Source organism: Camelus dromedarius, chromosome 20 (genome assembly GCF_036321535.1).
Source record: "Camelus dromedarius isolate mCamDro1 chromosome 20, mCamDro1.pat, whole genome shotgun sequence".
NCBI classification, from domain to species: Eukaryota; Metazoa; Chordata; class Mammalia; order Artiodactyla; family Camelidae; genus Camelus; species Camelus dromedarius.
In genome coordinates, this window is record NC_087455.1 from 7774602 (window position 1) to 7796239 (window position 21638).

A 21638-nucleotide genomic window follows, 5' to 3' on the forward strand; every position below is an offset into this window, starting at 1 on the left:
AACTATTCAGTAGACGTGCAGCAATGCTGATAATTAAGGGTGTTTGTTTGATAGAAACCAACACTTTTTAAATTTGCAAAACAGGTAACTGTGTTGACAGTAACTACTTGCCTGGGTCCAACTGCTCACTTTGTGTTTTCAAACACTTCAATATGAACAGCGGCCTTCGGGACTCTTCTCTGTATCGGTCTTTAGATAGGGAAGAAATTTGTCCCAGGCAGCTTCTTTTTTTTTATGTTTTTATTTTTAATTGATCAACTTCATTTGTTTTATTGAAGTATAGTTGATTTACAATGTTGTGTTAATTTCTGGTGTATAACATAGTGATTCATTTGTGTGTGTGTGTGTGTAAAACGTGTGTATATATATATATATATATGTATTCTTTTCCTTTTCATGTTCTTTTTCATTATAGGCCATTAGTATGAACTGAATACAGTTCGCTGGGCTATACAGTAGGACTTTGTTGTATGTCTGTTTTATATATAGTAGTTAGTATCTGCAAATCCCAAACTCCCAATTTATCCCTCCCCATTCCCTTCCCCCCCCCCCCCCCCGGTAACCACAAGTTTGTGAGTCTGTCTCTGTTTTGTAAATAAGTTCATTTGTATCCTTTTTTTTTTTTAGATTCCACACATAAGTGATATCATATGGTATTTTTCTCTCTCTTTCTGGCTTCCTCTTTGTCTCCTATCTCATTATTATGTGCTTTCCATTGCAAAGCTGTCAAGTTTAGGAGAGGATCATTCTTCATATCAAAGATTTCAAGTTATAGTAACAATAATTTATAAATAATATTATTTACTAAGTACAGTTCTAAGCACATCTAGCCCTCCTAGCCATCCCATGAGGTAGACGGTATTTTAATTCCCATTTTACAGATGAGAAAACTGAGGTTCACAGAGGTAAGTGACTTGCACAAGGTTGAACAGTTAATAAAGTAACAAGAGCAGGACTTGGATCCAGCTGGTCTGGCTCTGCAGTTCATGGTCCCAACCACTATGCTGGTCCTCATGATTGTTGGGAAGTTACATAATCAGTCACTGTAGGGGTCCCTTTTGCATGGTCTGCTTTTTTCTACGCTTTCTTGGCTCATGTAGGTGGAGTTCCAACCCTGGGAGGCAGCTGTGCAGACAGGGAATGGCTCAAATCCAGGATTTTCTGTGGAGTCAAGGAGCATTTGGTCAGACATTGTAATTCACACTTTCCCTTCTCCCTATGACGTAAGTCACATAACATTCATCTCACGGTGTGATGGATGGTGTTGGCAATAAATCTCTCGTGCCCTAGACTCAATGACTGTTAAAGATGTACGGAAATTTAGAGATCAGTTCATCTAATCCCCCAATTTTACTGATGAGAAAATTGTTACCCAGAGCAAAATATATACACGCCTTGGACACAATCCCATAGCTGTTTGTACTCCTGCCATCCAGACTCGGCAACACTGGTCCCAGGCTACAGAGCAACTGAGATTTGAGCCAGTTTCAACCTCAGAGTGATCCCTGTCTTGTCCTAAGGGCTTTTTATTTTTGGACTATTGGGGTCTGCCTATTTATAATGCCCCTTTCCTTATGAATTGTGAACTAATTGAGAAACAGACATAGGAGACAGAGGAGGATGAAAAACAGGCTGTGTTTGCTGGGTAAAGCAGAATTGGCTCTGGGGAAAACTTGCGATTTGTAACACTTCCCACTAGGTCTGGCCTTGGGACCAGCACGTACACAAAGCAGAGATTCTCCCAGCCAGCCACCCGAGGTCACGGCCTGTCTGACCCCATGGGTCACTGAGAGCCAGAGAGAAGACCATGTGGACCTTGAATACAGAGCTGGCCTTTTAGATGGAAAACTACCCAGTCAAGAAAATGGGCCAGTGGCTGTTGCATGCTCATCATCACCCAGTTAGATAACTCGCCTCCTCCTGTCAGGAGAAGCCAGGAGAAAGCGAGAGGTTCTCTTTAGAGAGTAGAAATTCCATTTTTCTGACTGTAAAAATATGGGAAAGGGTGGTTCTCCCTACCCTTCACGTAGCCTCCTCTCTACCTACAAGAACATCATCCCTTAGCACACAAGGACCTGCCACGGTCTCTGACTTGGTTCCATCAGACTGAAAACTGTGCATGCATCCACGAAGCCCTCATTGTTTGCTGTGTTCGTTTCTTGTGGCTGCCGTGACAGACTCTCACAAACCGAAATCAACAAATACATTCTCTTACTGTTCTGGAGGCTGGATGTCCAAACGTAAAGTCTCACCAGGGCCACGCTCCCCTGAAGGCTCCCGGGAAAAGGCTTCCTTGCTTCTTTCTGGCTCGTGGTGGTGGCTGGTCATCCTTGGCATTCCTTGGACTTGTAACCCATCGACTATTCTCTGCCTCCATCTTCACAGAGCCTTCTTCCTTCTACGTATGTTTATGCCTGTGTATCCAACCCTCTCCCTCTTCTCATTTATAGACATTAATCATCGGATTAAGTGCCCACCCTACGGCAGGGTGAGCTTATCTTCACTTGATTACATCTGCAAAGCTATTTCCAAACAAGGTCACGTTCATAGGTATCAGGTTAGGGCACGAACGTATCTTTTGCAGGGACACGTTCAAACCTCTACATTTGCAAGAGGCCAATGTGATGGGTTTGCCCACAGAGGGAAGCTGTCTGAGCAGATCTAGAATACGTGATTTTGAGATGGATGTTTGTGAGAGATTTCAGTATCCCCCTATATAGATGAGGATGCTGGGGCTCAGAAGGATGAAACAACATGCACAGGGGATAGGATGTGATCCCGCGTCTGCCTGGCTCCCTCCAAATCTGTGGTCCTCTCTTCTCTTGAACAAGGGACTAAAAATAACCAGATGGTAGAATTAGGAGGTTGTCATAGCAATCGGGGCTGAGATAGACTCCAGCATTAAACAATCAGACTTCGAAACCTGGCTACCCTGCTGACTAGCTGTGTGATGCTGGGTAACTTACACAACCTCTCTGTGTCCTCATGCCCTTATTTATGAGGTGAGGATAATAACAGTACCAATCTCGTAGGCTGACTGGAATGACACCTGTGACCCAGCAGAAGTAAATGCTCCCTAGAGATGAGTGCTGGTCATCTGGTATGTTACGCAAACATGAGACTTGAGTACATGGAAGAAACAATTCTTTTAGGAAACCTACACAGAAAAACACCTTGTTCTTTACTCTTCCATCAGTGTGTGACTGTGTGTGTCCTCAGACCCCCAGCGACAAATGTTCTGGAATCGCGCTCATAGATCGCCAGACTTACTGGATCAGAGGAAACCACGTAGGTCTCTGAGCTCAGCAGAGCTAACTGCAGACCTGTCCACTGAGAGTGAACCAGGCCAGCACATCGGGGTTGTTTCAAAATCGTGATGCTGTTCCTTGCAGCCCAGCAGTCCTTCAGGCACAGGCCTGCCTCCTGGTCCCTGCTCCACCTGCCCTTTTCTTCCTCAGCCTAGACAGTCCATTCGGAACCACCGGCCACCTGGGGCTAGGCTGCCTCGTGGCTAGGAGGCAGAGGTGGGGCTAAGGGAGTCCTAAGCCGCTTTCTGTGTGCTGTGGGCTTGTGGCCACAGTCGCAGAATTGGTTCTGCATTGTTCTGCTGCATTAGACGGTGTGAATGATGGGCCGCATGGAAGGTTTTTGACTGTATGCTCTTGGGCACATTGCCAAACCTCTGTGCTCAGTCTCCTCATCTATAAAATGGCTATAGTGAGAGTGCCTACCTCCTAGGACTGTTGTGAGGATTAGGCGCTTAGAATAGAGCCTAAACCTGGCAAGCACTATGTAAGGTTTTCTTTTTTACTATTATTAATTACTATTATTATCCTGATTGGCACCCACATTTCTAGGTTTTTGTGCTGAGGATCTTTTCCACTTGGTGTAAGGCTGGCTTAGGAGTCAGATCAACATTGATTTGAATCCTAGCTTTGCAGTGGCTTTCTCCTCCATCCCTCCCTCCCTCCCTCCCTCCCTTCCTCCCTCCCTCCCTTCCTCCCTTCCTCCCTTCCTCCTTCCATCCCTCCCTTCCTTCCTCCCTCCCTCCCTTCCTCCCTTCCTCCTTCCATCCCTCCCTTCCTTCCTTCCTCCCTCCATTCCCTCCTCCCTTCCTCCCTTCCTTCCTTCCTTCCTCCCTCCCTTCCTTCCTCTTTCCCGTCCTTCCTTGCTTTCATAACCTGAGCATTAAGAGCCTTGCTTTGTGTTAGGCCCTGGAGATTCCCAAGGAATTGGGGCAGTCTGATGGGGGCAGTGGATATGACAACCAGAAAAGAACAAGGTAGTGTGGAAGGTACTGCTGTGGGTACATCACAGACACAGGGGCAGAGAGTTAGAACAAAGGAAGGGAACATTAAGCTCCACCTGGAATGAGATGTCAGGAGAGGAGGGCCCCTGAGGTGCTTTCCTTTGACTTGACTATTCAGGGCTGAGTAGCTTTTCATGGGGCCGAGGGAGGGAGTAAGTCTCTCATTTTGTTCCTTCCCCCCTTCATTCTTTCATCCTTCAAACTAATGAGCGTTGAGGCCCTAGGCCTGCGATCTTACCACAGGCCATCCATTTCTACACAAGAAATCCCCAGAAATGCCAACTCATTAGGTCAGTAGAGAAGACTAGTGTGCAGATGCCCCAAGGGAAAAGCACAAACTGCCTAAATAATTGAATTTTCATTTCTCTATAGAGGAATTTATTTTGTGGCTGGAAACAAGAGGCATGAGGTATTTGGTTCTCTTAGCTCTGCCACGAACCGTGTGAGAGCTGGAAGGATTACCGTTGCCTGCCTCAACACGGGCGCCGTTTATGGAACGTCTGTCAGGTTCCAGGCCTCCCATGGCCACTCCGCTTTCATTGCCATCTAATTCCCAATTAAGATTTCTCATTTTAATTAAAGAGGAAACATAGGCTGGATGGCAGCTTTCATTCATAGTTTTTTTTTTTTCTCATAGAAAACAGAGTGCCAGAGCCTCAAAGGTCTGGCACGTGGTTGGTGACAGTTGTTTATTATTATCTTTGACTTCTCTGCCTTTCTCAGGATAGACCATGGTGCTAGAGGAGCCCTCTAAGACGGGCTGCAGATCTCGTGTAAGGCCCTACCCTTTCCACGTGTAAAGATGGAAGGAAGAAGAGAAGGGACAAAATTAGGGCTGTAGGTGGATCGGCTGCTCTGTGCTGGTTACCCAGTCTGTGCTCACTGAGCTCACAACAAATGGAACGAGACAGATTGATCGCTTCTTAAAGACTCTTCTCTTGGCCCTAGTGACTCTGTACTGTTGGTTTATCCATCACCCATCCATCATCCATCAATCTGTCTACCTACCCATCCATCATCCATCATCCATCCATCCATCACCCATCCATCATCCCTCACCCATCCATCATCCATCAATCTGTCTACCTACCCATCCATCATCCATCATCCATCCATCCATCATCCATCCATCACCCATCCATCATCCCTCACCCATCCATCATCCATCCAGCCATTATTCATCCATCTGTTCATCCAACCATCTGCTTATTCAATGAATATTTATTAAGGCCCTCCTGTGTACCAGAAACCCTTTTAGGGAAGATGGCTATGAATAAGAAAGACAAGATCCCTAACTATTTACTTGACAGGGTGCCTCTCAGCCTTCCTAAAAGTAACGTGTCCCAGGCTCAACTTTTCTTTTTTTGTTTTTTTAAATTCAAGTGTTTTTTTTGTTAGCTTTTCCAGGGTGTACATGCCCAACAAAGATGGCGTGGAGAAGCCAAGAGAACATAGTCAGGCTGGTCCCAAGTAAACTTGTTTGTTCAGCACTGTTTGCCTTTGGGATTCTTTTACCTCACCTATTGGGTTTTCTCCCTTCCAACTTCCCTGTGGTATCACAGCTTCATTGATGCCTTCTCCCCACTGTCACATCTTATTCTGTATCCTGGATGAGGGGGTGGGGCAGGAATTGCATTTAAAAGCACCACTCCTAGTGTTCTCTTTGTATTTTGTTCATATGAGCAGTGTTAATGAGTTTTTAATGTGCAAAAGTGGGCCCAGAGGTGAGTTTGAAAGTAGGGACAAAAGAGAGCTTAATTGAATTGGGAGTGAGAAAAATCTAGATGAGAACAGGCAAGGACTCAACTCCAGAAAGAGTATTTAGGGAGGAGAAATGGGAAGGGAGAGGCCAATTCGGAATCCAGCAGGACTGTAGAACCACTGAGAAGTTTCCCAATGTAAAGAATCTAAATGATTTTTTAATTTAAATTTAAATTTTCCTTAAAAAACATTTACACAGTTCATCAATCAAAATAATGTAGAGGCAAACAGTGAAATATCTTACTGCAGCTTCTGTCCCTGTCTGCCCCGTTCCACCCTCCCACCCCTCATAAGTAACTTCTTTTTTAGTTTTTAGGTATCTTCCCAGTGTTTCTTTATGCAAATATAAACCAAAGTTAATTTAAATTTTTATATTCCAACTTCCAAAAGTATTTTAAAAGTGACGGCTAGTGTTCAGTTTATTTGAGCCGGGGGTGGAAGGGGCGAATCCTCACCTTTTAGTAAAATCCTCTTTGTGTGTGTGTCTAGGAGAGTGACAAACACGACTTCTGACCTCTTCTCCAAACCTGTTTTGTCCCATTTGCTCAACTGAAGAAAAAAAAAAAAAAAAAAAAGGCATCTCCACCTACTGTTTGTGTAGCCACAAACCCAGGGGTGGTTCCTTACCTGTCTCTTCCCTTCATGGCCACATCGACTCCATCAGAGAAGAATCTTGTGGTTATGCTCCAAAATCTGTGTCCAAGTTCTAGTCTCCTCCTTCCTCCCACTGCAGTCACCCTAGTCCAAGCCACCAGCGTCTCCAGTGGCTTCTTTATTGGTCTTTCTTTTCCATGCTTCCTTCCAAACCATGCTTCTCACTGAGCAGCCACTGTGTTGTTTAACAAAATTTTTTTTACTGTGGTAACATACACACAACATAAACTTTACCATCTGAACCCTTTTAAATGTACCGTTCAGGAGAGTTCAGTATGTTCTCGTTGCTGTGCCTCTAATCTCCAGAAGTTCTTCATCTTGTAAAACAAACTCTGAACCCATTAAACACCAGCTCCCTCCTCCCTCCAGCCCCTGGTAACCACCATTTAACTTTCTGTTTCTGGGATTTTGACGACTTTAGATACGGCATATGAGTGGAGCCATGCAGTGTTAGTCTTCTTGTGACTGGTTTATTTCACTTGGCATAATGTCCTCAGGATTCGTCCGTGTTGCAGCCTGAAGCAGACTTTCTTTCCTCATTGACGCTGCATAACACGCCATCATATGTCTGTACCCCATTTTGTTTATCGGTTCATCCATCGATGGACACTTTCTGGCTGTTGTGAGAAGTGCTTCTGTGAACGTGTGCACTCCTTTTAAACGCAAAGTTGATACACTTAGAATAAAATAGAAATTCCTATTTTCCGTTTTTATGTTTGAATTCTATTTCTAAAATCCCTGAATGATCTAAGCTCTGATCTCATCTCACACTTGGCCCCTCATTTCCGTCTTTGGGTCACGTGTCCTCTCTTCAGTGGCATAAACCAGCCCTCACACCTTGGCCCCCACGTGCAAATCTTCTGCCTAGAGAGCTCTCAATCCCTTTCTTTGAAGTCTGGCTTCTTCTCACCATTCAGGTCTCAGCCTCACCATCCGGAGCACCAGCATTTTGAAACTGGATGATTGAAATTGGCTTCCTAATTGGTCTACCCATCCAACCAAGGGGCCTTCCCTTACCACCCTACCTAAGGCCACCTCCTGTTGTTCTCCATCACTGCACTCTCTTTGTTTCCTGGTCAGATGTCTAGCAACATATGTATCTATGGGACTATCACGTGATTTCTTAGCCTTATAAACTCACTGGAGGCTAAAAACCATGTCTGCTTTGGCCACCACTGTATACTCAGCAAGTTACCAAGAGCCTAGCATTTTTAAGCTGTAGAATACGTTTTTGTTGAATCAATAAATAACATGAGCTCTATTTTGCCAATGAAAAAAAAAAATCAGAAAGAGCTAATGCTTTACCCACGTTGAAATATTACCTGCAGAACAGAGATTTGAACCCAGTTCTCTTCTTGCAAAGTCAACACTCTTTCCACTCTCCAGCACTTCCTCTCTCAGCTGAGGTTGGGTGCATTTTATAATCAGAAGATCAAATATTGCCATTCCTTCCTTCTTTCTTTCTTCAACATCATAACAGTATTTTCAGTGCTTATTGTGTGCCAGGCACTGCATTAGATGCTGGATAACTGAACAAAGTACAGCTTCTGAACAAATAGCGTACCCCTTTTAGTTTCTCAGTATCAGCTCTATTGACCTTTCTGGTGGATAAGCCTTTGCTGTGGGGGCTGCCCTGTGTGCGTTGTGGGAAGCTCAGCTGCGTCCCTGGCCTTGACAAGCCAGTAGCACTCTCCAAGTTATGCCAATCAAATATGATGCTAGACATTATCACATGTCCACTGGGGGCAAAGCCATTCCTGGTTGAGAACCACTGCTTAAAACAGAGTCCTTTGTAAGTCCAAGATTTCACTATGGTGGCCAAGTGAGTAGCCTTTTAAAAAAAAGCACAGTAAAGGGATGTCTAATTGGACCAAGAGTGGAAGGGCACCTTGGGACTGATGCTTGGACTGAGTTTCAGATAAAAAGTCAGTCATTTGCATTAAAGAAAGGATGGCGGTTTCCAAGGTACAGGTCACAGTGTGAAGGCTGAGAAGTGGGAGTGTCAGGGGACTGCCAGCGTTCCCTGGGGCAGAGACCTGTGGCAGAAGCAAGGACTCTCTGCTGGGAGAGATCAACCTTGATTTTACATTTCCCATCCCTCATCCATCCATTTCCAGTTTTCCCAGTTCATGTTTGGAAATCATTTGTCCACGCTTAATAAGGGACCCTGGCTTTCCAAGGAAATCTGATGTCAGCTTCAAGGAGGATTTTTCTCAGGAGACCTGCCGTAGCCTCCAAAGGCATGGCCTGAATGATGCACTAGAAATCCATCTGGGGAAGGTCAGAGATGGGTTTTGAGTTTCAGGGGTGAACTTTGCCTTGCATTTGATTATCCTCGGGGGCTTGGATTTCAGGCAACACAATTAAGAGGTAAGCTGATCACCTACTTTGCTGGAGGAAGAATTCCATAAGCTTCTTAGCTGCGATGGCTGTGATTCAGAGCTGAGATTTCTGACTTGTGCCCAAAGCATCTGGATTTCTGATGCTGTCGGAATCCATTTCTTATAAACTGTCCTCTGTGACCAACGGAGTATTAAGTGAACACAGCCAAAGCAATTCAGTCTGTTAGTGGTTGCAACGAAGCATTTAAATGCCAAGCAAGCGAATCCCAAGTCCCAGCAGAGAGAGAACCGACAGAGTTCTCTTATAATCGAGTAGTCAGCAGTTACGCTGAGATTTCAAGTCAGGACAGAGTGGCTGCCATGACGTTTGTCTTGCTTTAGTTTATCTGGAATTAAGCTCCTCAGATACTCATCTCCTACCAAGGTCAAGTGCAGTGACAACGGTGAGTGTTTGAGACTAACATTAAGAAGTACTGTAAGATAATGTATAAATCCCAAGAACTCATCTCAGTTCATTAAAAAAAAATAAGAACACTTTTTTTTGTGGCTCAGGAAATCTTATCCATCCTTTTCACACGTGTCATTAGCCTTCCACTGCTTCTTCGGGAAGGGGATTATTTACCGAGATAATGACGACAGCCAGCGTTCATGGAAAGCTTCTCGCACCTGCATCCCCGGCAGTTGGCTAAGCAATTTACACACATCCCCTCACTTCGCCCTTACACGACCATGTATCACAGGGGCTGGGAGGCATCACTGAGTACGTGAGGAGGCTGAGGGTTGAACAGCCTGAGTACTGCATCCTGGCTCACGTGTTTCTCAGGATGTTTCCCCCAGGCCAGTTTTGCCCCAAAGCTCTAAACAATCAGGGTGTGCTGAGCAGCGGTGTGGGGTGGGTTCAAAGATAACTAGGCACAGTCCTTGCTTTGCCAGGACCACACCATCCAGTGGGGCAGGCGGGCGGGCGTGGTAACGCAGAGTCTTCACACCGTGTGTTAAAAACACTGTGACATAGAAAAACACAGCATGTCTTTGGAGCAGCTGGGGCGTACCTAATTTCCAAGAGGGGACACTTGGGCAGTTGTTGGGAATGAGGTCAGCTAACGCAAGAAAGGGCATCAGAAGCTGGAGGACCTGAGTGTACCGAGGCAGGCAGGAGGGGACTTGGGGATGGGCAAGGGGCTTTGTATGGTTGGATGATAGATCCACTTGGCCGTATAGCGAGATAGGTAGGCAGGGGCCAAGAAGAGGGCCTAAAGAAAAGGCTGACCTTCCACCTCGCTCATGGCTAGGAAAGCCTTCCGTGTGTGATCATTCGACTTCCTGCCTTGTTCAGTATTTTTAGCCATGGACCCTGACTAATATCCTCATTAGTCATTCACCTAGTACCAGTCAGGAAGACGACTCAGAAAATTTTGACCAGCTCAGGAAGGATGGACCCATCTGAGTCCTGGAGTTTCCCTGAATTTACCCTGGGCAGGTTATTAATGTAACAGGGCTGGATGAGAGATAAGAGTCTAGAAAGAGTCAGGAATAACAATTACTCATCCGTATGTTCATTCATTCATTTTTCCAGTATTTCCTTGTGCCTTCTCTATGCCAGGCTGGAGGCACGAAGCACTACAGACATTATTGTGTGTAATGCTCCCCAAATCGCTCCCAAGTAAGGTGTCATTAGATGCACTTAACGGATGAAGACCTGGTACTCAGAGAGCGTAGGGCACCTACTCGGCAGGGGGCGTGTTCCCACCTCTGCAGCCCCAATGCCGGGACCTCCTCTCCACACCAAGCCGCAGAGACGTCAGCGGCTTCTGGCGTGAAGCACGTGGCTGTCGCAGCCAGACACGGACTTTAGAAATACTCAGGCTGATGCAAAGCTGAATTGACAACCTATATTCATATTCATTCATTGACACCTTTCTTCCACAAGCCCACGTACACCTGCTGTGTGCCAAGCCCTGTGTGGGTGGTGGAGAGGACACTGCTGAGCTGAGGGTACTGATGTGTGAAACCTGCCCTCCAGCTCCCTCCGGTCTGCATCGCACAAAAGGACTTCATTCCCGTGCCCACTAGGGTGAGGCACAGAGGCTAAGAAATACAGGGGAAAAGTGACTATTTATAGAGCACCTACTATGTGCCAGACTCCCTGCCACATCCTTGATGGACATCATCTCATAGCAACCAAGTGAAGAGGGAAGTGCTTATCCTTATCTGAAAGATGAGGGAACTGAGGCTCGGGAAGGTCACAGATTGGCCCAAAGTCACCTAGATGGTTTTTGCACCAGGGAAACTTTCTGTTGGACTTACTAGCTGTTTTTTTGTGCTAAGAAGACTGGTCACTACAATGAAGTCCAGGGACCTTTTCTCAGAATCACAACTTTGAATCTATAAATGAAATACATAATTACAAAAGAAGCTGATTATGTTAAAATGTAATTATCCAGCTATTTAAATATTTGAGATGCCGTCATATATGTGCTTCTTTGTGATGAATCTAATGGTGTGACATAGTGACAGTTGAATACCACTGTAATTTCCAAGCAGTGGCCAGCACAGCAGTGCTTGGAGATAACAGGATACAAGATGACCTGTGGTATCTGTTGTGGAAAGTCACAGCATACAGCTGGGGCATCCAGGCTATTACCTGTGTATATCACCTCCATTCATAAGTGAAAGACACGCTTTATTTCAGTTAGTAAGTGAAAAATGCAATGTTTTTCCCATCCAACCCCATGGCCGCCCCATCCCACCCGCAAAGTTCTGTCCATGAGGGGTGTCTATGGACACCAGGTTAGGGTGCCTGCTTTACGTCATTTATGCATACAGTTCTGCTCAAGGAACATTTGATAAGGCTTTGCCTCTGCGAGTCGCTGTCTGGGCACCACGGAGGGGTACAAAGGAGGTCACTGAGGCAGAGGAAAGAGGGATGAAGAAGGAGCGAAGCTTGCTGCATGCCGCTCCGAGCTAAGCGTTTTAGACCCTGGATCTCATTTAAGCCGCAGTTACGCAGATGCGGCAGCTGTAACTCAGAGACGCTAAGAAACACGCCCGAGGCGTAGTGGCCGGGGAGTGCGCGCGCTAGGGCCCGAGCCAAGCCCTGCCCCGTGCCCGCCCGCTGGGGCAGCCTGGGCGGCGGCGGCGGCGGCGCGCCGCATTCACGCGCGGAGGAGGATGTGCGCGTCTTAATGGAGAGGGACGGGGAGTTACGAAAGCCTGCACTCAAGGAGGAAAATTGTTCACTTTTGCTTATTTTGTAGCCAAAAGCTGGGTCTCTTGGATCGGGTTCGCCTTTCTAATCCTCGTGGTAGCAATACTAAAGGAAAGCTATTTACCCCTCTGAATGTAGATGCCATAGAAGAAAGTCCTTCTAAAGAACCAAAGCCTGTTGGCTCAAACAATAAAGAGCGTTTCCGCACCGCCTTCCGCATGAAAGCGTATGCTTTCTGGCAGAGCTCTGAAGGTAACGCCTTCCTCTTCCTCACCCCGTCTCTCCACGCTCCTCCTGCCACGCCCTCTTCCTGCCCCTCTCCCTACCTCCCTCTCTCCCTCCCCCGGAGAAGAACCCTCTAATCTACAAAGTAGCCCCTTCCTACCCTCCCTGAGCCAGCCTCTTGCCTGGTTTCATCCTCGTCACGGGGCTGGAGGCATCTGTGCTAGATCCCTGCACTCACGGACAAAGGGCCCACGTTAGCTGTCCTTCTGGGCCAGGATCTCCAGGGAGCCTTGGGACCTACCACCATGGGTCCTAAGGTTGGCCATGATGAGCGCACTGCCATGGAGGTCACCTTGAAGGATGGAGAGGGGCCAGGTGCAGAGTGATTCTGGACACCTGGGAGCCTCAGCACCTGCATGGGGTGGGAAGAGGATCAGAAAAGCACCCCATGGGGGCTGTAGGAGCGATGGGTCTGTGTGCCCCTTTCATTTATGAAGAGGGAGGCTGAGCAGAGTTCAGAAAGTGACCCCCCCACCCAAGCTCACAAGGATAACAACTGAGTGAGAATCTGGACCCAGGTCTGTCTGACAGACGCCCACGGGTGCGCCCTTTGCTGCCTCCGGGAACCCCAGAGTTCATGTCACCTCCATCCTAGCCTTCTCCCCAACCAGCAGTCCTGAGCTGCAGGCACTTCTGATTCAGACTTCAGGATAACGGAGGACGGATGCTGAGAAAGTGTGAATGACTTCACAAGTGGAGAACACTTGGAGGTTTCTGAAGTGGGAACGGAGACTCCGGGGGGTGAAGTTAGAAGGCTCTGTTTGAACCAGGTCCCCAAGCCTCTCCGAGTGCTGTGGCCTGCCACTGACATGTGTGTCTCCCTCCCAGATGCCGGGACGGGTGACCCCATAGCAGAAGACAGGGGCTACGGGAATGACTTCCTCATCGAAGACATGATCCCCACCCTGAAGGCCGCCATCCGAGCCGTCAGGTAATGAATGCTGCCTCCTCCCGCAACCCCACCCCCGTCCCCAGCCCCAGCTCAGCTTCCACAGGACGGGACTTTGTAAAGTTCTCTTGGGCTTTGGGAAGGTAACCCCTGAGTCAGGTCCAGAGAGTATGTCAATACCCTGTGGGGGCTGCTGTCTAAGAAAAATGATCTCTGCATTGGCAAGTCATCCTGGGCGACTCCTGTCAGGCTTCCACAGGCTCCAGCTGTCACCTTCTCATCTGACTCTGGTCACCATTTATTTTAAAGGATGTTGGGGAGGGGAGTGGACTGACATGGAGTTTTCTTCTTTTATAGCCTTCTTACTCAAAGGAGCTTTTCTTCCATCTGTCTTCATCCATCTAGTTTTTTTTTTTTAATCAGCATTTTCAACAAGATAATCAGTTATAGGATTTGTGTGTGTGTGTCTGTTTCAGGCAAGACTATAATCCACCCTGGCCATTTCTGTTTTGTTTAGAATTCCACAGAAAAATAAAAATAGACTACTACTTAAAGAAAGCTTTGACCGGGATACAGGCTTAGAAGCACTCCCAGTGGTGGCTGTGAATTTGATTCGGAGTCTCAAAGAACCAGCCATGATAGTTTCAAAAGATTCCTGGTCCAACAGATCAGAGAAGCACAGTAGTTTATTGCCTGTGGACCTGTTTCCTCATGACACCATCCTGTACAACGTGCTAAAAATATAGCTGGATTAAAAACCAACTACCGAGATTTGTAACTGGTTGAATAATCTTACTCAAAGAACACCAGTGAATGAATCTGTGTTGAGCGAGAGAGGGTCTCTGCTGGGAGGCTTCATGGCCTGGCTTCTGCCCTGTCCTTTATAGAACTGTCATTGATGCCTAGTTCAGGGGTTGGCAAACTTTTTCTGGAAAGAGCCAGACAGTAAATATGTCAGGCTTCATGATCCATAGGTCTCCGCTGTATTTGCCTTTGATTTTGTAGTGAAAAAGCCACTGTAGATAGTATATAACTGAATGGCTGTGGCTGTGTTCCAACCTGACTTTACTTTCAAAAACAGACAGTGGGCCACATTCGACCTGCAAGCCATCGTTCCCGACGCCAACCTTAGGCGGAGCTACAAAAAAGGGCAGGCTTAGAAAATGACCCAGAATTGGAAAGGACAGGAAGCTGGATGGTCCAATCGATATACCAAAATAGTTTTTAGTGGCTAAAGCCATGAGCAGTGACATCGAGACAAAACAAGATTTGAATGCACCATAAAAAAAACCTTCGCAAGTATGAGATGGGAGGGTCTGGGTAGGTGTGTTTCCTATCACTGGCCTGAGATGAGGGGTTTTAAATGACACAGTGCTCAGCAGGAGTTGCCCCTGTGATGGGGCTTTCAAGGATGACTTAGACTGGTTTCCAGGAAAATGGAAGTGAGGGTTCATCATCTAAACGTTCTGGGAGCCTGACTTTACTGACAACCTGAGAAAACTCAGGGAACAGAGGCTCTCTTTTCTCTTCCAGGAGCTCATAAGCCAAAGGATTAAGGAGACTGTCCACTGGCCTCAAATAGAAAGCAGCATGACACGGTGATTAGGACCATGAGCCTTGTCCGCATACAAACCTGGGTTTGGGGAAAGCTCCGGCATTGTTGGCTAGATGGCCCTGGGGAAATGCTAACACTCTCTCTGCCACAGTTGCATCATCTCTGAATCGATCTATTAGCAAATTGTTCAGAACGTACTTAGCTCAGTGTCTGGCATATGCAACAAATTGTTATTGTTTATATTCACATTGTTACTGTGAATTTCTTACTGTTGAAATGATTGGAAGGAGAGGCACTAGCCAGCCTAATTCAGTGGGATTCAAAGAACCAGGACCAGGAGCTGGAATTTCTTCTCATCAAGTCATTTCTCTCTGGTTCTTTTCTACCCCCTACCCCAGACTGTTAATCTTGTATCATAATTTCCTTCACTCTCCACTCCTAATGCACAAACGTCTCTACTTTGCCTCGCAGAATTCTACAATTCCGTCTCTATAAAAAGAAATTCAAGGAGACTTTGAGGCCTTACGATGTGAAGGATGTGATTGAGCAGTATTCCGCAGGACATCTTGACATGCTTTCCAGGATCAAGTACCTTCAGTCGAGGTAAGACAGCACGCCTGGAAGGATGATGCCCTCCTGACTGCTAAAGAACCAGACAGAGCCAGGCCAACCTTAGAGCTGAGGGTGAAGGGCATTCAGAGATGACCCACAGTGCAGGGGAGACATTTGAAGAACAAAAACATCCATCAAGCAAGGACATCCAGGTCAACCAACACGAGATCCAACAGGCTGGGAAGAAGTTCTGTGACACTGACATGGCCGAGGTCAACACCCTGACCAGGCCTCATGTAGAGAAAAGGCGTCTGCCCTACTGGCCCCTGAGTCTGATGCTCTGGACATTGCCAACAAAACTGGGATTATCCAAAATGAGTCCAGCTCACTAATTCCAAATATAAATCTGTCACCTGATGAGAAGTTCATCAAGTGTTATTTGTAACAGTGAAACAGACTAGATTCCCAACTAATAATGGCCACCATTTTTGTTGAGCACCCGGGAGCTCTAGGTCTGTTGGTCTAATTCCCTATAACCCCCTAAGATAGTGCATTACCGCTGCCCTCTTACCAGTGAGCAAACTGAAGCTCAGAGGGCAAGGGACTTACCCAAAATTACCCAGCTAGAACGTGGCAGAGCTGCAAGTCAAACCAGATCCAACTGGTTACACAACTCCTGTTCTCTGTAACACACAAGAAGAGAATGGAACCTGCTGTTACTAAAAAGTTAGACAGCCATCAAATGACATTTAGAAAATGTATCCAATGGGACAAAAATGATGTGATCTGTGAATACATACATATACGCGTAATGTGATCACTAATAGTACACTCAGATATATATATATGTATATATACAGGTACATATGAATATATACTTACACTCACATATATATGATCATACTTATAGAGAGTCTGCCTAGATCTTGTGATGATATTAACTATTATATTTGTTCAGTATGATTATAACACCTACCAGGAAATACACACAGCACAGACACACTCTCCCTTATAGGAGCCTAGAGAAAAGGGTGTAAGACTGCTCCCAAGGGGTGACAGCGGCTGTACTGAGGTCATGAGTCCATGTGTGATGGTATTTTTTACTTTTTAAATTTATCAAATCTTTAATGAATTGTAAAAATGTCCTTTTTAAAAAACTATTTAAAATAACTAAAGGACAAGTTGATGCCAAGTCGTAGAACTGACATCAAGGGAGCCAAAGCTCTGTCTGAGGCTTACTCGCTGACCTGTGTGAGATTTCAAATCGACATGAGTCAGGTCCTCTCTGGACCTCAGTTTCCTCATCTGAACGTCTCCCCACTGGGTGTCCTGCAGAGTGAACAGGGGCCATCACACTGAATGAGATGGACTTTAGCGATGCTGTTGGGCTCGAAGGATGCTTATTTGCGACCTTCCTTTATCCGTAAATGGAATACCAAAGGTGACTGCCTAGCCCAGAGGCGACCACCCAGTCAGTGCTCCATGCCTGCTGAACAGAAAGATGCGTGAACGAGTTCTGAGCCTACCGTGCTGTTATTTGTGCAAGTGTGGCTCTCTGAGAGATGGAAAGAGAGGCGTGATGTCTAGGACATGCCAGGCTCCAAAAATACTGACCCATCTTCGTGTGCATTGAGTGGACCTTTGCACAGTCATTGTGTTGGATATTCATCAGGCAGATGTGTTTCTGTGCATCTTGGCTGGAGGTTGATGCCTAAGTGGGGACTAACTGCCTACCCCCAGCTGTGCTGTGCACTAGACCAGAGAGGAAGGGAGGGTGACTGAGTGCATGGTGCTGTCCGTGGAGGAGCAGGTGTGTTTACAGAGAGACGGAGTGAGAGAGACGGCCACTTCTGGGAGTGTGGTCCTCGCAGTCCTGGGCCTGTGATCAGCCTTCGCGGCTGCCCCACACTGTGCCCCGCCCCTGCCCTGCGTCTCCATGGGGGATGTTTTTTTCCTCTTGTGCTCGGGGTGGCATGACTCAGGAGCTGGTGCCTCATGCAGAAATGGAAGCAGGGTGTGGGAGCTAGTGTTGAATCCATCCCTCTAACGGCTTGAGAAGCCTGCAAAGCAGCAGAGGAAACAGCACAGCTGAAAACAGAGCCTAGAATTCAGTGGGAAAAAATCCCTAACTAGATGTTTGGGGAGGAATAAAAGAGCTGGAAGACCAGGTAAGTTGTAACACACGTGCCATTTCCTATGAGCAATAACAAGACGTGACCCTCATCCCGTCTCGGTGGTTTGGCTGCCTGTCTTTCCTCTGGAATGGAGAGATGCTCTGGGTACCACTGGACAAAAAAAAAAAAAAAAAAAAAGATATATTGAGATTATAAATTCTGTTTCTTTCTCTCTGTCTCTCTCCCCTCATTCCTTTTCCCCTTCGTCTCTCTTTTTCCTCTTCTCCTTTATATTCCAAACCCATACCTGACAAAAGACGGAACAGAATGAATTGCACATAAAGCTCGTTGTCATTTAACACCCCCTCTCTCTGTGTTCTCTTTCAGAATAGATATGATTTTCACCCCTGGACCTCCATCTACTCCAAAACATAAGAAGTCTCAGAAAGGGGCAGCGTTCACCTTCCCATCCCAGCAGTCTCCCAGGTGGGGCCCGTGGTCATGGACTGCCAGGCTGTGTAGTACCACAGCCCGCAGAGCATCCCCATCCCCGAATCTCAGCTGGGCCCCTTTGTGGTTGGGTGAGGTTGTCAGTCCCCTAAATAAGAGGACGAGAGAGAGTCTGAAGCCTGTTCCAGCTCGTTTGAGAGGTTTCTGTTTGAGACTTAACGGCCACTCTCCCCAGACCTTGTGGGTGACACTCCTTTTTATGGCTACTGAAAATGAAACTAACAGTTTCCTTGTTATAAAATAAGAGGAAACTTTTGAGTTTTATTGGAAGCAAAAGAACACTGCATATTAGCTGAGCCCAAGGCGTTCCTGGTCAGCTGTTTTGGCTTTTCCTCCGTCGTCACCCATGACTGATTGATTCTCCTCCCAGAACGGAGAGAAGGAAGGAAATGAGCTGTCAGCCTCCTGACAGCATTGTAACAGGCAGAGCTCTGTCCTGCAACAGAGCAGCTCTGCTGTCCCTCAAAAAATGTTTGAAAATTGTCCTTTTCTAGGTCCTGACGCACAAGGAGCAGTCCTTTAGAAAACCCACTGCCTGAATTTATACTTCTTTTTCCCAAATGTCTTCAAGGCAGGTAACATAAACAAATGAAGGGAGTTAGGCACAAGAAGTAGTAGATACCTTATAATAACAAGGCTCCTCATTATGAAAGAAGGAAGTGCATAAGAATGATGAGATAAAGCATCAAATCTTCCACCTCAGTCCTGGGGATGGAATAGCCAGCGGTAAACCACGGGGCCCTAGAGGGCGCACGCCCCACCCCAAGGAGGTAATTGTTACTCTGTTCTGCTGTTGCTAATTTTAGGAATAAAAATCCTCTGTTTCCAGATAGTCCCATTTCTCAAGAAAAGCTGAATACCCAGATTTTATGTGCAAGTCCCCCTTTCTGAGATGGCTTAAGTGTTTTAAAACCCCGTGCAAGCTAAGGGAGATGGATTCACTACCTCGGGGCCACCAGGTTTTGACACCTGCTTTCATTCAAGACTGCTCAGCCCAAGACAGGCCAGAGACCTTGCGGGAGTCACCAGCCTAGGGAGAAAAATCAGCTGCCCAGAGAGTGCCGGCTATGAATGGTTTTTGAGCGACAGCGAGACTCCCTGAAAGTTCTTTTCCGTGTAGAACTTACTGTCGAAACTAACTGGAATTTAGGCAGATACGGGCTGTGTCTGGCCAGGAAGTAAGTGCGGCCCACTTCTCAGTCCTGTCACCTGCCGGCAGCGTCTTTGGCATCATTTTCCAGATTTAGCATCTGTTTTCCACTCTTAACAAAATGGAACAGGGGAAATATTGGTACCCACTGGGTAGAATTTCAGAGATGGGACAACCCCTTCCCCACCCTGCCCTCCCCACCCCACACTCAGAGTAGAAGCTCTCAACCCATAGTTTGAAAGGTAAAGGCAAAGGAATGTAATTGAAAGGAATCAAACACTCTAGGCACAGTTAGGTGCTTTGACCCCAAAGGGTTAACCTTGACCCAAAGCTTCCTAACAGCAGCTTAACCTTCAGCTTTCCATTTTTCTGCTGTCAGCACAGTAAGCCTGAGACGTCTGTGTTGAAGGCAGGAAAGTGCTGGCCTTCCCTGACTCTCAGGTGCCCCCAGAGCTGCGTGGCCTCTTCCAGACCACTAGGCCTGAGCACGAGGATAGTTCCAGGGGCCACGGCCCACCTCGCTGACATGACCTGGCAAAGCGAAACTAGCTATGACGCTCTTACAGAATTATGGGCTCTTTCCTAGGAACGAACCATACGTAGCCAGACCATCCACATCCGAAACCGAAGACCAAAGCATGATGGGGAAGTTTGTGAAAGTCGAAAGGCAGGTAGGTCCATAAGTGTGTTTTCTATGTCTGTGAGTCTGTCTCTGTTTTGTAAATAAACTTATGATTACTAGAGGGGTGGAAGGGAGTAGGGAGGGATAAATTGGGAGTTCGAGATTTGTAGATACCAACTACTATATATAAAATAGATAAACAATAAGGTCCTACTGTATAGCACAGGGAGCTATATTCAATACCATGTAATGGCTTATAATGAAAAAAATATGAAAAAATATACATGTATTTATACATATATGTATGTATAAGTGAATCACTGTGCTGTACACCAGAAACTAACACAACATTGTAAATGGACTATACGTCAATTGAAAAAAAAAAAGAAGGAAAGGCAGGTAGGTCCTTTCTTCCCTCCCTAAAAAAACAAGCACGTGAAATCTATTTTCACATGCCATTTTTTTCATCAGGGGATGATATACTTGAAAAGGACGTGCGAATGAAATCCGTGATTTAGCACTTGACGGGCTGGGTGGTCACATGCAAGCGGATTAGTTGCTCTGAGCCTCAGTTTCCTCGTCTGTCAGACGTGGATTTTACAACCCCATAAGGTTGCTGTGAGGATTAAATCGGCTGATACCTGTCACTTACCTAGAGCAGTCGCTGGCGGACAGTAAACCCTCAACCAGGCGGCGAGTATCATCCTCACGGTGTTTAAGGAATGTTCGTTCCTTTGTGCACACTTCTGTGGTCGCCACCCTCCTTCTCTCAAAGTCCGAGTCTGTGTGGCCCGAGTGAAAGGCCTGGAAGAGGAGGGCATGCGTGGGGCTCATTCAGGGCAGAAAGAAACCAGCCCGCTCACTCACAGCACCTCCTGCCACTCACGCCTCATTTCCGCAGTAGAGCACCTTCTATTTCAGCATCGTTCACCCAGCTTTACACTAGATAAATAGCCTTTAGGGTTTTCTGTAGGATCCCTATCAATCCTTTTATTTTATTCATAACCCCAAATTAGATCTGTGCAGGAGAGGCCAGAGGACATTTGAATGATTCTTCTTTTCCGGTCTATCAAGAAAATCACTTTCCATCTTTAAATTTTAATTTTTAATCTCAGCTCTTCCGTTTCCGAGCTCTGTGACAATTGACAAGTTACTTCATCTCTCTGGGCCTCTATTTCCTCACCTGTAAAGGAGAGATAATAATAGTATCCACCTCCTAGAGCTGTTAAGGAAATTAAGTAAGTTCATATCTTTGAAGTGCATACTGACTGCTCGGTAAGTGTTGGTTATTGTGAAGCCTTGGGCATCAGCTCGGCCATTCCCTGTTCTGTGCTCCTTGTCTTCGTCTGTAAGAGGGGTGCTGCACCTGCCTGCAGGGCTGGCTCCCTGCAAGCTATGCATTGCCAGGGAAAGAACATCACACGCGCACAGGCACGCTCACTGTGTCTCACAGAGATTTCGGTGAGTTCTCAGTTTTGTAGGTTGGAACAGATAGGCACAACTTATATTAGTGTCTCTTCCGCCAGCCTCCAGGGCCCCTGGGCACAGTCTCCAGATCTGAGAAGCTCAATTCTTGTGAACCACTGCCTGCACTTATCTCTTTGGGACTTAACCTCACTGTGTAGACGAAATGCACATGAACAATCTAGATGCTTCTAAGGGAGTGTTCGCAAATCAAGAACTTCTT

General features: G+C 46.5%; 1 protein-coding gene across 1 annotated transcript in view; it reads left to right on the plus strand.

The window, feature by feature from the left end:
- The window catches only part of KCNQ3 (potassium voltage-gated channel subfamily Q member 3), a 247626-nt gene that overhangs the window by 216757 nt on the left and 9231 nt on the right, over positions 1-21638 (plus strand). Inside the window, exons 10-14 of the mRNA XM_010988795.3 lie at positions 12324-12526; positions 13388-13490; positions 15475-15606; positions 18057-18155; positions 19916-20000. Coding sequence (XP_010987097.3) covers positions 12324-12526; positions 13388-13490; positions 15475-15606; positions 18057-18155; positions 19916-20000 — 622 coding nt within the window. The remainder of the gene's footprint in view (positions 1-12323; positions 12527-13387; positions 13491-15474; positions 15607-18056; positions 18156-19915; positions 20001-21638) is intronic.